The 15983-nt window shown below is 47.9% G+C and overlaps 1 protein-coding gene across 14 annotated transcripts in view; it reads left to right on the plus strand.

Moving 5' to 3' along the window:
- The window catches only part of LOC135091522 (serine/threonine-protein phosphatase 6 regulatory ankyrin repeat subunit B-like), a 47671-nt gene extending 39270 nt beyond the window's left edge, over nt 1-8401 (plus strand). For 13 of the 14 annotated variants that reach the window (XM_063989264.1, XM_063989263.1, XM_063989253.1 and 10 more), the window contains 3 exons: nt 3481-3750; nt 4925-5332; nt 6375-8401. In XM_063989264.1, coding sequence (XP_063845334.1) covers nt 3481-3750; nt 4925-5332; nt 6375-8147 — 2451 coding nt within the window. In that variant the 3' untranslated portion in view covers nt 8148-8401. The remainder of the gene's footprint in view (nt 1-3480; nt 3751-4924; nt 5333-6374) is intronic. The other variant, XM_063989255.1, reaches the window with a different exon arrangement.
- The last annotated feature ends 7582 nt before the right edge of the window (nt 8402-15983 follow it).

Genomic DNA, 15983 nt, shown 5'->3' on the forward strand with positions numbered 1-15983 from the left:
TTTTTTTTTCTCTTGGCCAATGACCCTCTTACGTAAAAAAAAAATAAAATAAAATAAAATACCATTATACTGTTTGTTCGTCCTGTGGCTGCACCAGGAGCAGTGATGATGGAGGGATATCATATCACCGGTAAAGTGTAGAGATTTTCACGACTAAGCATCACATGAAATGATAAAAAAAAAAAAAAAACTGTTACATCATTAGCGCGTTAAAAGACGTGGGAGAACATATGACAAGTTATTTCAAGAATTTCACTTGCAGTTCGTGTTCTGTGAGATCCACATGCAAGCAAATCAAATTACAGTAATGCAGAGCTCTATATGTGTCAGCAGAAGTGCAGTGAACACTTACAATTAACTATTAGAAGTAATAAATGATGTGATAAATCTTGATGCGTTTGTATGTCACAAACTCCTCTGCTGCAATATTCACTTTCTGACTAACAGTTATGACTTACACAAACAAATAGTAATCAAATTACTGGAATACATAGTTGTTGTTTTTTTTTTTTTTGTTGCTTCAAAGTTAATATCAACATATAATAATTTCGCAAAAGCTTGAAAAATTGAGCAAAAACACAATGTTGGAGTAAAGGTGTCTTGAGCCCCGGGCGGTGAGGCATACATGGCTCCTCTGATTCCCTTTTCTTTTGTTTCTCTTTTTAATTGGAACGTTTGAATGCCTAACTATTTTGGCCTCCTTTTTTGCGTACGCCCGTGGTGGCCTCCCCTAAAGTCATTCAGGAGCTGCTGTCATCATCCCTTAATCCATCATTGCAAATAATATATCGCCCAGTTTAACCTGACCTAGCCCACCATACTGTATGAATAGCAAGTAGTTATTATGCATATTCTATAGGAAAAATGGAGATGGATTTAACAGAATCTCATATTGCGGTGGTCTTTTTCTTTTTTTATGTACTGCACAAGGGAACCAGACCAAGGACAAAAACAAAGCAATTAAAATAAGCTTGCTATTGCATGGATGTAAATATTGCGTGATGGATGTCTGTGCATTGCGTCTACCTTAGGGACAAAGAAAAAATATAGAGAAAATCATCTTTGCAGTGTGTTATGATAGTGACACTCCATCTGTTCACCTAAAAGGCCGTCACCAAGAATCTTTTTTTTTTTTTTTGGTGGTGTAGCATTCCCCAGTGGCTGTTGTAGCATATTAGCATAGCACGTAAACAGTTTGTGATTTTAAGTCTGCGATCTGATATTCGTATCTGCAGAATTGGTTGAAATGTTTTGTCTGTGGCAGTAATGTTTGTGATGCTTGCATCTGCATGACTGTTTCGTGTTTGTTTTAGTCAGCGATCAGTCCACCTCACGCAACACAATGTACAGCCGGCTCCACACTTGATGAAGCAGCCTTCCTACCCTTACTTTTACCTAAAGCGACGTGTCATCTCAAGGGATTTTAACAGATAAATATCATTCCCCAGAAGTTATGACGTGTCAGTTAAGCCACGCCTCCTTTCCCAACCCTACTCCATGTCCATCCCCCCCCATCCCCACTCCATCCTTGTTCTTACATTTCGCCTGTCACCCTCTCCTTGCTTATCTCCTACATCTAAGCACCCCCCCTCCTCTCTCTCTCTCTCTCTCTCTCTCTCTCTCTCTCTCTCTCTCTCTCTCTCTCTCTCATTCATATCTAAACGTTCAGAACAATTTTTACAGTATAACACACACACACACACACACACACACACACACACACACACACACACGCATAGCGCAGGTGGAGGGTGGTGAGAGGTCATCATTCCCTTGAGTCTATGGATTAACTTCTGGATCGAGAGAAAGATGGGGGGTGAAGGGGGATAAAGGCTACAAGACGCTGCCCTTGTAAGTGTAAGCAACAACTTACGTAGATCACATTATACCCACCTCTATTTAGTGACTGGGTTGTCATTAGAAAGTACCCGTACGTCTTGCGTTTTTACTTTTTGTTTCGAGAGAGAGAGAGAGAGAGAGAGAGAGAGAGAGAGAGAGAGAGAGAGAGAGAGAGAGAGAGAGAGAGAGAGAGAGAGATTGTTTTATATGATACAAGTCACAACTTGCCGGCCTTCTGACGCCGGTGCGATGCCAGGCCACTGACAGACTCTCAATCAGTCATGCCTCACTAGAAGCCGGTGACGCGCAGCACACAGCGTGCACTTCCAGCCCGCTCGGCGCTCACTCTGGGTCTGCAGTGTGCAGGGCGCAGGCGAGCCGTGACTCACTGAACACCACTTGGCACAGGGAGGCCATGAGAACAGTGCCCCTCTTCTGCGCCCTCATTTCAAACAACACACACTTGTAAATGGAAAGCAGGAGTGGAGACGCGGCCACACCCGCCACAGTCAACCCGCCACACAAGTCCACAGAACACAAAACGCAGCAACAGCCGCCACAGTCCACACAACACAACACGCGAACAAAACCACCTCATTTCAAACAGAACACACTTGTAAAAGGAAAGCAGGAGGGAAGAGACAGCCACACCCGCCACGCTCCACAAAACACTCAAACACGGCCACACTCGCCACAGTCCACCACACACTCAAACACGGCCACACTCGCCACAGTCCACCACACACTCAAACGCGGCCACACTCGCCACAGTCCACCCACCACACACTCAAACGCCGCCACACTCGCCACAGTCCACCACACACTCAAACGCGGCCACACTCGCCACAGTCCACCCACCACACACTCAAACACGGCCACACTCGCCACAGTCCACCACACACTCAAACGCGGCCACACTCGCCACAGTCCACCCACCACACACTCAAGCGCTGCCACACTCGCCACAGTCCACCCACCACACACACAAATACAGCCACACTCGCCACAGTCCACCCACCACACAAGGCCTCAGAACACTCACACCGCACTTGTTCCGGCGAATATTCAGCACACGCACTGCCGGGGCATCACAGTGCGGGCTGCACCAGCTGTATCCTGGAGGGAGGCAGAGGGCACAGGCGTGGCAATACAGACGGAGAGGACGGAGGAGACAGGCGAGCGTGGTACTGACCCGGTGTCTGTATTCTCTCTTTCCCGCCCCCTCCGGTGCTGTGTGCTCAACCGACACGCTGCTGCCTGAGACACTTCCAACACACACACACACACACACACACACACACACACACACCGGCCATAACAACTTCTGGGCCTACAAAACAGTTACCTCACCTCGTGATCGAATGCCTACCTGCGTGAGTGAACAAATCGCACCTCTCCCCACGTCGTGCAGTGCGAGTCCTTGCTGCAACACACACACACACACACACACACACACACACACACACACACACACACACACACTAAAACAACACCACGGCCACCAGTGAATACTTCTGTTGTCACGAAACGAAACTTTTTGAAAACTGTGACATCACTACAATACTATATTATTATATCATGTATCATATACCTGTCCCTGCAATACCATCAGCACCATGGCTTCCCTTCTCTCTCCGACAGAGCGCCGCACCCCCCGAGAGCTTGTACCAGGAACTGCTCTCAACAATCAGTCTCGGGGACGACGTGCAGGCGGTGTCCAGTCTCCTGTGTCAAGGCGCCTCCATAGAGCCCCGGGGTGGCCGCTCCCCCCTCAGACTTGCTGTCACCACCGACCGTGCACGCACCGTCAGCCTGCTGCTGGCGAGCGGCGCCTCCCTGTCCGCCACACTGCTGCAGGAGGCTTGGCAGAGCCCCAATGTGACCCACATGGTGCTGGCCTCCCTCACCAGCGTGAGTACCCTCCCTTGCCTGTCTGGCAGCATTGCCACACTGTAAAGGCGAGGACGAACATCGTCACTGGATCTGAGTCTCAGCGGCGGCTCCTTTGCAGCGTGGAAAGTGAAAAGCTTGGAGAGTTATAGGTCTGTTAGTTATATAGGATAAACTTTGTGTCGGAATAAGTTCAGTTTGAGGTGTTAGTGGTGCGTGTGACAGACCTGCAGCACACCAAAGTCTTCCAACATTACAGAACATGCAACTCAATCTCATCACTCCATAAAAGGACGCCATTAATATTGGGTTTTACAGCAATGTCATTAGAGTTCATTTAATGTCTTTAGAACAAGCAAAGAAGTAGATCCCATAATAGTTAAATGTCTGCTAATACATCAACATCGACCTTCAATGAACTCTAACGACACTGCTGTAAAACCTAACATTTAGGAATAATATGAGAAAACACTTCTTTGGTCTGTGGTAAGATTACATTCGTATATGCATTTTTGTACTTCATAGCACTCCATAACACTTGTGCGTTCATGCCTCGCCGCTTGCCGTGATCTGTCAGCCAGGCTGTTTGTCTTACTGAGACAAACCATTGCAAGTATATACAAGAATAACAATCTCTCTCTCTCTCTCTCTCTCTCTCTCTCTCTCTCTCTCTCTCTCTCTCTCTCTCTCTCTCCTGGGCTGGCGGAAGTTTGTCAGGATTGCTGTGTTTGCTGTCTTGGTCTCTGCTGTAAATGACGTGTCATTTTGGTCGCTGGGGTCTAAGTGGTCTCCAGCTCTGTGGTTCTCGCTCACCGCTGTTTGTTAACACGTAATGAAATATTTTTGCCTCCCTGAAAACTTGCCATGGAAATAATTTTTAATGTAGGACATAAATGATACTCTGACCATTGGTGTTCTGTCTGTGCAGCTCGGAGATCTTGAGGAGGGTGACAGCAGCAAGGCGGCAGAACCTGGTGGCTTTATGGTCACATTTCATTCAATTGTTACCTCTTGATTATATATATAAAAAAAAAAAAAAGCAATGTTCCAGTACTGACGTCACTGGGCTCCAGGCTGGGTGATACACACAAACACACACACGTTGTTTAGTCCTGTAGGGAACACCAACCCTCCTTCCACGCAAGGCTCAGAGGCAAGGCGTGTGCCTGATATCTCAACCCTCGCTCTCTCGCAGGCCTACTGCTGCCGGCTGCGTGTGGAGCAGCGTCGTCTGGTAGAGGTCAGCCGCGCTCTTGTCGAGGGCATCAGCAATCTGCTGGAAGACATCGAGGGAAGTACTCCGTGGCTGGCTGCCTGGCGATCGGGCGAGGACACTGACCACGCAACTCTGAGCGACCTCCTGGCAAAGGCTGCGGCTGCCAACTGCCCCGTGACTGCCGCCTTCCTGCAGAGTGCAGGGGCGTGGCCTTTCTTTAGCCAAGCCTCGGGTGGCAGCGCCCTGCACGCAGCGCTGGACGCCGGCCACCAGACCATGGCCGAGGCGCTGATCAGGGACCTCGGGGGCTGCCCTTACGTGCCGGACACACACGGTCGCCTTCCAGTGCACATGATGAGTGACGAGGAGCGACAGAGGCTGGAGCAGGTGAGGCTGTCTGTTTGTGTTCTCTCTCTCTCTCTCTCTCTCTCTCTCTCTCTCTCTCTCTCTCTCTCTCTCTCTCTGAGAAGGGTGGTGGTGAGGGTCGCGGATCAGATAGGAAGGTGGGCAAGATGAAGTGTGACTGGTGACTAATATGATAGTAATACACCAGTAACAACAGCTACAACAACAACTACTACTACTACTACATAGCTACCACCATTACCACTATTATTATTATTATTATTATTATTATTATTATTATTATTATAACTATTATTATTATTATTTTTATTATTACTATTATTATGTTACCTGATAAAATAATTGTACTACACACACACACACACACACACACACACACACACACACACACACACACAGCATAGTACAGTGGTAAGCAAGCTCTGGTCACAACTGAGAAAGCCCGGGTTCGAGTCCCGGGCACGACGAGGCAAAGGGGGCAAAATTCTTAATGTGTAGCCCCTGTTCTCCCAGCAGCAAGTAGGTACGGGATGTAACTCGAGGGATTATGGCCTCGCTGTCTCAATGTGTGGTATGTCAGTGGTCTCAGTCCTGCCAAAAGACAGGTCACTATGATCTTTGAGCTCTTCCATAGGGGAACAGCTGCCTGGGTGACCACCAGACGACCATTGGTGAATGACACATCTTTTCACCACACTCACTCACTCACTCACTCACTCACTCACTCACTCACTCACTCACTCACTCACTCACTCACTCACTCACTCACTCACTCACTCACTCACTCACTCACTCACTCACTCACTCACTCACTCACTCACTCACTCACTCACTCACTCACTCACTCACTCACTCACTCACTCACTCACTCACTCACTCTCTCTCTCTCTCTCTCTCTCTCTCTCTCTCTCTCTCTCTCTCTCTCTCTCTCTCTCTCTCTCTCTCTCTCTCTCTCTCTCTCTCTCTCTCTCTCTCTCTCTCTCTCTCTCTCTCTCTCTCTCTCTCTCTCTCTCTCTCTCTCTCTCTCTCTCTCTCTAAGTCGCATCTTTCTCACGTCTCACAGAGGCTCTTCGAGGAGGAGCAAGAGAAGCTGAAGGATTTGGAGCTTCTGCAGAAAGCAGATCGCGAGAAGGCGGCGGCACGGACAGCGCTGGACGTGCAGAAGGTTCTTTTTGACACCCACAAGAATGGAGAGGACAAGAATGTTTCTGCAGGTGATGGCCGCGCCGCCCTGCTGCTGGCCGCTCGCAAAGGCCTTCTGCAGCTGACTCATCTGCTGCTGCGGGAGGGTCGCCGCCCAGTGGACGAGGTGGTGGACGACACCTGCGGCACCACCGCCCTCCACCAGGCGGCTTCGCACGGCCAGGACGGTTGCGTGGCGCTGCTGCTGAGCGCAGGCGCCAACACACAGCAGCGCGACAGCTACGGCCAGACCCCCCGACTCCTTGCCGCCATGTTTGGCCACACAAGCACTGCTGACTTGCTGGCCCAACAAGATGTGCAGGACGTTCCTTGCCGCGCGGGCACCACCGCCAAGCAAGTGACGCGAGGATTTGAAGCATACTTGCAGCTTTATGAGAAGCATGCCCATGATCCTCTGACTCCATTTGACCGCCACAACCCCGACGGCGTCACAAGGAAGCTCATGAAATGCATACGTGTAGGAAAACTGCAACAGGAGGCTCAGCGGGTGGCTGTTGACTTATCAGAAGGTGAGGCCCTTCAAATACACGAGGCGGTGATGGCGGAACTGAAAGTCATCATGGATAATGTGTCAGCCGCGGACCCCACCTACCGCGGCGACCTGAGGCTGGCGGGCAGCTCTCGGGACGGCTCCAAGTTGTACGCCCCAGATGAGTTTGACGTAAATATCGTGATTCACGGTGATGACGCAGGAGTAAATGTTAGTGAGAGAAGGAAGGAGGAAGCCCTGCTGAAGGGCAGGTTACAGATCTCTGTGAAGACTGACAACCCCAACCTTAAGGGGAATAGTTTCATGGCCAATCTGTACAAGAAGGTGCACCGCTGCCTCGCTGGCCACACCCTGCAGGACGAAAGACTGAGCCTGGTGCCGCCGGGCCTTACTAGTACGCAGGTGGGCGTGGCACTTGCCCTGGCCTGGCAGGGGCGAGAGTATCCACTGCTGCTGGTCGGCGTGGACCTGGTGCCGGTGCTGGAGGTGCCGTGGCCGGAACAAATCCCCAGACCCTTCCTCACTCCCGGGGACACCACCACCATGCAGCTCAGTAATGCCGCGGATGGCTCATGGCGCTGCAGCTTTGCCTTGACGGAGGCAAAGGTGCTAGGGACGCTGAGCCCGGCGGAGCGCCAATTGCAGCTGATGGGAAAGCTACTTCTTTCCCGCCTCAAGGCTGAGCGCTGGATGCCACGACACAAGAAGAGCTTCTGCACCTGGTTTGCCACACGGGAGTGGAACATCCCGGTGCCGAGCGGGTTCTGCTTCAAGAACGCACTCCTGCGGTGGCTGGAGTATAGGAGGCGTGGGGAGAGGCACCATGCCAAGCAGTTGGCGGCGGGGCGGGAGGGGGACCCCGCCAGATGGCTGGTACAGGTGTTCAGACTGATGTGTGCAGACCCAGAGGAATCCCGAGAGCGCCTGACAACTCAAAACAGCTCCGCCTACTTTGGAGGAGACTGTGAGGGGCGAAAACCTGGGGACGGGGCGCCCGTCATCGTGCAGTGTCTGGAGGAGGACTTGGAAAAGTTGTGGCCTGGCTCGTCTGGGCCACCACGGCCTCAGCCTAGACAGCCAGGCGGCGGTGAACATACTGGTGGCGCTGCGTCTTTGGATGCAGAAGATGCAACTCCACGGTGATGGTCAGCAGTGACTCGCACCACTCTGTCAACCTCACACACACACACACACACACACACACACGCACGTATACCTACATGTGGTAATCTCCAGAGACACAAATGGTTGATGTCAGACGTCACATATGGACAATGAATAGTGTAACAGTAAGGAAACACGTGAGCTCTCAAATTTGGAAACTTGTATATGTAAAACAATCCTTGCCCTGTAAAAAACTTATGAGAAGTGTTTCAATAAACTAAAAACAAACATTATTTTGTTTATGTTAAGCCTATTAAAGTATTTACCACTGTCATATTGAAATTTATATCCCCTCCCCCCTCAAAAAAAAAATAAATAAAAAATTATATATATATATATATATATATATATATATATATATATATATATATATATATATATATATATATATATATATATATATATATATATATATATATAAAATTATACGACACACAAAGATACCGGCTCACCTGAAGAAGTTACAAAGCAGAAGCAAACGTACAACAGCCACACTTCACCTGTTTGCTGATCCACCGACCTCCACTCTTCCACAACCTGCGATTACCTCCCGACTCGTCCCCGCCACCCTCTGTTCCTTCACCCCTCGGTCAACCACCGCGGCAGACACCAAGAACCTGGTCCAAAACTAGAGTGTTACAAGTGGGGCGAGTTTGAAGAGCAGCAGTGATGGTGTCAGTGTCACCACAAGGCAAGGTGTGGCAGCTGTCACTGACTCGGTCACAAGAGTAAACCCTCAGCCTGCTATAGGACCTTGGAAAATGACGAATGTCAAGCCGATCCTTCGCCTGATCAAGTCATAAAGGACTCTCTCAGGATGGAACACTTCATTTCTCAGTCAGTACAGAGGGTGAGGGGCCTCGCTCTATCCTCTGTGAGTGACCTGTCACCTGGACAGCTGCCAGACGTGTTCCCTGCAACTAGTAAAGCCAATACAGCGCTGCGCTGCCTCTTTACAAAACAGACCAGGCGGGTCACCTCCCGGGGACACGTGGCGGGGGGATTCATGTCAGGGTGAGGTCACTTGTGCCTCGCTGCTCGCGATGAGGTTAACGTTTTATTTTCATTACTATTTCGTTAAATGAATTAAATATTTCCTACTTATATTCCTTCGAATTACCTTATAAGTATTACGAAACAACCTACCTGCCAACTTCAAATAATTAATAGTTAATAAATAATAATAATTAATAAATAGTTGATAAAAGAAACATGTCAGGACAAGGTCACCGCCTGACCGGGCCTGGGTCAGGCTCTGTGGGTGTGTTGACCTTCACGATGAGTTTAACATTTTCCTTCATTAAGTAAAAACACGTTTCCCACTTGTATTTCTTCAGATTACCTTCTAAGTACAGTTATACATAACATAGTTGCCCACCTTAATTAAAACGGCTATAAAAGTTAGTGAGAATAAGATTTTCTCACCAACACTATACAATATTTATGCCACGTTTGTTTATTGATGTATAATTATATATGTATAATAAGTTTTCTTTTCTGAGATATCATAATATCTACGTGAAAATAATACTTATTATTTCTCTATCTTGTGGCGCATTTTAGATGTGTCACGTAATGTACTTGGCGAAGTGTTAGGAAAAGGGGCAGCGCTGTGCTCACACCCTCACCCCACCCTAGACGCCAAACTTTACTGCCTTTACTAGTTTCTCCTTGCTCCATAATTGTTGATAATACAGTGTGTTCCGTTATATCATAATTTTTGCAGTCTGTCCAAATAAACTAGGATAATACAGAGAGAGAGGAGGAGGAGGAGGAGGCAGTGAACACCTGCCGAAACGATAATTACTCCCAGTGAGGTCTAAAGTACTGGATGAGGGGGTGCTGTGAACTTATCATTAAACCCAGCTGTGACCTAACTGAACGTTTCCCTTTGTGTCTCATAACACAAGGGGGCAGTCACAGCCTGCCCTCTAATGACAACTCTCTTCCTCCACACAAAACTACAAGCACCTAATAACACACACACCCTTCACTCAAAAATTTCAAAATCATCATGGCGACTCCTACACCAGCCTCGGAGTCCCAATCTGGGGAGGGGACCATAAATGTCCCCAGGTCGGACTGCCTTTCTGTCGACGACCTTAAGTGTCTTGACGCCCCCCTCAACTTTTTCTTCATTAACTTCTGCAACATCTTCCGAGTTTTCCACCATCTGACCGCGACTACAGAGTCACTCTCAATCTAGATTTACCTGTCTGTATACCTCTCACCTAACTCCTCTGACTATAAGAAATTTTTTGATTACTCAACTTCCAAAGTGGAGCATATTCTGACTCCCTTTTGCAGAGATCTCCATTCTTGGAGACTTCAATGTTCACCACCAGCTTTGGCTTTCCTCTCCCTTCACTGACCATCCTGGTGAACTAGCCTTCAACTTTGCTATCCACCACGACCTAGAGTAATTGGTGCAACACCCTACTCGTATTCCTGACCGTCTTGGAGATACGCCCAACATTCTTGACCTTTTCCTGACCTCTAATCCTTCTGCTTATGCTGTCACCCTTTCTTCTCCGTTGGGCTCCTCCGATCACAATCTCATCTCTGTATCTTGTCCTATCGCTCCAATCCCTCCTCAGGATCCCCCTAAGCGAAGGTGCCTCTGGCGTTTTGCCTCTGCTAGTTGGGGGGACCTGAGGAGGTATTTTGCTGATTTTCCTTGGAATGACTACTGCTTCCGTGTCAGAGACCCGTCTTTGTGTGCTGAGCGCATAACAAAGGTGATAGTGACTGGCATGGAGGCGTACATTCCTCACTCTTTTTCTCGTCCTAAACCTTCCAAACCTTGGTTTAACACAGCTTGTTCTCGTGCTATACATGATAGAGAGGTGGCCCACAAAAGATACTTAAACCTTCCATCACCAGAATCTCATGCACTTTATATTTCTGCCCGGAACCATGCCAAGTCTGTTCTCCAACTAGCCAAAAACTCCTTCATTAACAGAAAATGTCAAAACCTTTCAAGATCTAACTCCCCTCGTGATTTCTGGCATCTAGCCAAAAATATCTCCAATGACTTTGCTTCTTCTTTCCCTCCTCTATTTCAACCAGATGGCACCACTGCTATCACATCTATTTCTAAAGCTGAACTCTTTGCTCAAACCTTTGCTAAAAACGCTACCTTGGACGATTCTGGGCTTGTTCCTCCCTCTCCTCCACCCTCTGACTACTTCATGCCATGTATTAAAATTCTTCGCAGTGATGTTTTCCATGCCCTCGCTGGCCTAAACCCTCGGAAGGCTTATGGACCTGATGAGGTCCCTCCTATTGTTCTCCGAAACTGTGCCTCCGTGCTTGCACCTTGCCTAAGTCAAACTCTTTCAGTTCTGTCTGTCAACATCTACCTTTCCTTCTTGCTGGAAGTTTGCCTACATTCAACCTGTTCCTAAAAAGGGTGACCGTTCTAATCCCTCAAACTACCGTCCTATTGCTTTAATTTCCTGCCTATCTAAAGTTTTTGAATCTATCCTCAACAGGAAGATTCTTAAACATCTATCACTTCACAACCTTCTATCTGATCGCCAGTATGGGTTCCGTCAAGGCCGCTCTACTGGTGATCTCCTGGCTTTCCATACTGAGTCTTGGTCATCCTCTTTTAGAGATTTTGGTGAAACTTTTGCTGTTGCCTTGGACATATCAAAAGCCTTTGATAGAGTCTGGCACAAAGCTTTGATTTCCAAACTACCCTCCTACGGTTTCTATCCTTCTCTCTGTAACTTCATCTCAAGTTTCCTTTCTGATCGTTCTATTGCTGCTGTGGTAGACGGTCACTGTTCTTCTAAATCTATTAACAGTGGTGTTCCTCAGGGTTCTGTCCTGTCACCCACTCTCTTCTTATTATTCATTAATGATCTTCTAAACCAAACTTCTTGTCCTATCCACTCCTACGCTGATGATACCACCCTGCACTTTTCCACATCTTTTCATAGGCGTCCAAGTAAAGTAAAGTAAAGGAAGTAAACATTTTACGTAGGGAAGCCTCAGAACGCTTGACTTCTGATCTTTCTAAAATTTCTGATTGGGGCAGAGCAAACTTGGTATTGTTCAATGCCTCAAAAACACAATTCCTCCATCTATCAACTCGACACAACCTTCCAGACAACTATCCCCTCTTCTTCAATGACACTCAACTGTCGCCCTCTTCTACACTGAACATCCTCGGTCTGTCCTTTACGTATAATCTGAACTGGAAACTTCACATCTCATCTCTAGCTAAAACAACTTCTATGAAGTTAGGTGTTCTGAGACGTCTCCGCCAGTTTTTCTCACCCCCCAGCTGCTAACTCTGTACAAGGGCCTTATCCGTCCATGTATGGAGTATGCTTCACATGTCTGGGGGGGTTCCACTCATACTGCTCTTCTAGACAGGGTGGAATCAAAAGCTTTTCGTCTCATCAACTCCTCTCCTCTAACTGACTGTCTTCAGCCTCTCTTTCACCGCCGCAATGTTGCATCTCTAGCTGTCTTCTACCGCTATTTTCATGCTAATTGCTCTTCTGATCTTGCTAACTGCATGCCTCTCCTCCTCCCGCGGCCTCGCTGCACAACACTTTCTTCTTTCTCTCACCCCTATTCTGTCCACCTCTCTAACGCAAGAGTTAACCAGTATTCTCAAATCATTCATCCCTTTCTCTGGTAAACTCTGGAACTCCCTGCCTGCTTCTGTATTTCCACCTTCCTGTGACTTGAATTCCTTCAAGAGGGAGGTCTCAAGACACTTATCCTTCAATTTTTGACTTCCGCTTTGGACCCTTTTATGGGACTGGCATTTCAGTGGGCATTTTTTTTCTATCGGATTTTTGTTGCCCTTGGTCAGTGTCCCTCCTACATATATAAAAAAAATTTGAACAATACTAAGTTTGCTCTACCCTAATCAGAAATTTTAGAGAGATCAAAAGTCAGGCGTTCTGTGGATTTCCTGCTTGAATTTACTTAATAAAGTGTTGGACGTCTACGAAAAGACGTGGAAAAGTGCAGGGTAGGATCATCAGGGTAGGAGTGGATAGGACAAGAAATTTGGTTTAGAAGATCATCAATAAGTAATAGGAAGTGTATGTAACCGGACAGAACCCTGAGAAACACCACTGTTAAAAGACTTAGGAAAAGAACAGTAACCGTCTACCACAGCAACAACACAACGGTTACAAAGGAAACTTGAGATAAAGCTACAGAGAAAAGATAGGAGCCGTAGGAAGGTAGTTTGGAAATCAAAGCTTTGTGCCAGACTATATCAAAAGATTTTGGTATGTCTAAGGCAGGGATTCTCAACCTTTCCTCCGTCATTAACCCTCTCGGCTTGATGTATTTCTACATCTACTCCCTTACTTCCATACACTCTCCCTTCCTCTCCCTCCTCCCTCTTTCTCACGCAGGTACGCGCGCGCGCGCGCGCTCGCGCACGCGCGCACGCGCGCACGCACACACACACACACACACACACACACACACACACACACACACGTTCGTTCTCTCTCTCTCTCTCTCTCTCTCTCTCTCTCTCTCTCTCTCTCTCCAAGTCACCAAGTGTTGTGCCTGGACTTAGTGGAAGGCAACACAAAGTGAGGCGGGTCGTCACTAGCAAACCATTAAAAACCTGACGGTCCACAGCCGCCTCGCCGTCAGCGGATCCACGTTAAGGCTTTACATTGGCGCAAGATTTTACGACTCAAGAGCTTCCGCGTCCAAGGAGTGGCGGCCTTAGTAGCTACCTCGCTTGCTGCTCCCTTCCCCTGCTTCCCCACACCTGGGGTTACTTGGAGTCGCCTACTGGACCCTTCCCACCAACACTTGTCTTCTTTCCCTTTCTTTCTTTTTTTTCTTTCTTTTTCCGTACCCTTCCCATCTTCTCTTCATTGTACCTTTCCTTTCCTGTTAATCTTGCCATTTCCTTCCCACTGACCACTACCTTCACCTCCGCCCTGGCTGGCGTGCCATATCCTATTTGCCTTATTTCTGGCCTCTGTGCATTGTTTCCCTAGACGGAGTTCAGAGTTAACTATAACTCCTAAATCTTTCTCGCACACTGTACCTACCAGAGTTTCATTGTTTAATGTGTACGTACTGTGTGGGTTTCCTCTACCTACGCTAAGCACTTTGCATTTATTAATATTAAACTGCATGTTGATATTAAACTGCAGATATATGTGCACAGGTATATGTGCATTCCTAGATAAGAATACACGGGAATGTCTGTTCACGATGGCAAGCTTGTATTAGAATGAAACAAGTTCTGTTTTGTGTCCACAGAGAGATGACGATTTTCTTAAAGTATGTGTAGCATTTTTGTTCAGAAAACCACGCACTGATTACTGAGGTCAGCCACCGATATAGAGCTGTATAAAGCGTCTGCGGCAGCAGCGGGAGGGTCAGGTGGACCGTCAGGGCATCGTGCTAGTCAAATGTAAATTTTCCCTTTTAAAGTGGACTGTAATAAGTATGCAGGCTGCAGCCTATCTGGGGGGCTTCACTAAGGGTAGCGGCAAGGTGATGTAATACGTGAGGTAACGCTAGTAAACATTTCAGGAGGCCCAGAGTTTGTTTTGACCAGATTAGCGCTTCATCTGGAACAGTGGCTCTCAAACTTTGCCATGTGGCGCACTCAAGGTGCATCTTAGGCCTTGACGGTGCACTTAGCCAGTAGTCAGTGCAATGCAGGGCTATTAAAGGGTACAAATATAAAATTTAAGAGCACATACCTATCCAAGAAAGCTAGGCTGCGCACTTCGTTGATAATCAGGGCACACAACTGAATCACTGACCTAGAGCTTCATAAGTAGCCTACAGCGATCTTGAAAAATTTGTGTTAATACATTACTATTATTTTCCATTTGTACAGGAACTAAATATTGGCCTAGAGCTCCAATCCCTATGAGACTCCTGGCACAGTGGCACTCCTGGCACAGTGGAAACTAATAATCTTCCCAGTGAATTAAATGAAGTAACTAACCTGTAACTGTGTTCACGTGACTCTTTGAAATAACATACCTGATTTGTCCCTCCGCGATGGGCACACTGCACTTCTGTTGCCGTGCCGTGGCCAAGCATTTGAAAGACCATGGCACTACTAATGTTTGTACTCTTCTAGACTACTGCCATCTGCTGTCGTTTGCTCTGTTATTTCACCAAGGTCACCAATACGACCACCTCCCGGCATCACGACAACTCTTCCCGGCACACGGCAACACTTCCCGGCAGTACAACACTTCCTGGTAACACAGCAACACTTCCCGGCAGTACAACACTTCCTGGTAACACAACAACACTTCCCGGCACACGGCAAAATTTCCCGGCACACGACAACACTTCCTGGTAGCACAGCAACACTTCCCGACACACGGCAACACTTCTCGACATTACGACAACATTTCTTGTAGCACGGCAACACTTCCCGGCGCACGACAATACTTCCCCGGCAGTACAACAACACTTCCTGGTAACACGGCAACACTTCCCGACAGATGGCAACACTTCCCGGCAGGCAGTACAACAACATTTCCTGGTAACACGGCAACATTTCCCGACACACAGCAACACTTCCAGGCAGTACGACAACACTTTCTGGTAGCACAGCAACACTTCCCGACAGTACGACAGCACTTCCTGGTAGCATAGCAACACTCCCCGGCAGCGCGGTAACACTTCTCGGCACTCGGTAACACTTCCTGGCAGTACAACACTTCCTGGTAGCACGACAACACTTCCTGGTAGCACAGCAACACTTCCCGGCAACGCGGTAATACTTTCCGGCACACGGCAATACTTCCTGAAAGCAGGGCAGCACAGTAACACTCCCGACAG

This window comes from Scylla paramamosain, chromosome 37 (assembly GCF_035594125.1).
Source record: "Scylla paramamosain isolate STU-SP2022 chromosome 37, ASM3559412v1, whole genome shotgun sequence".
Lineage (NCBI taxonomy): Eukaryota > Metazoa > Arthropoda > Malacostraca > Decapoda > Portunidae > Scylla > Scylla paramamosain.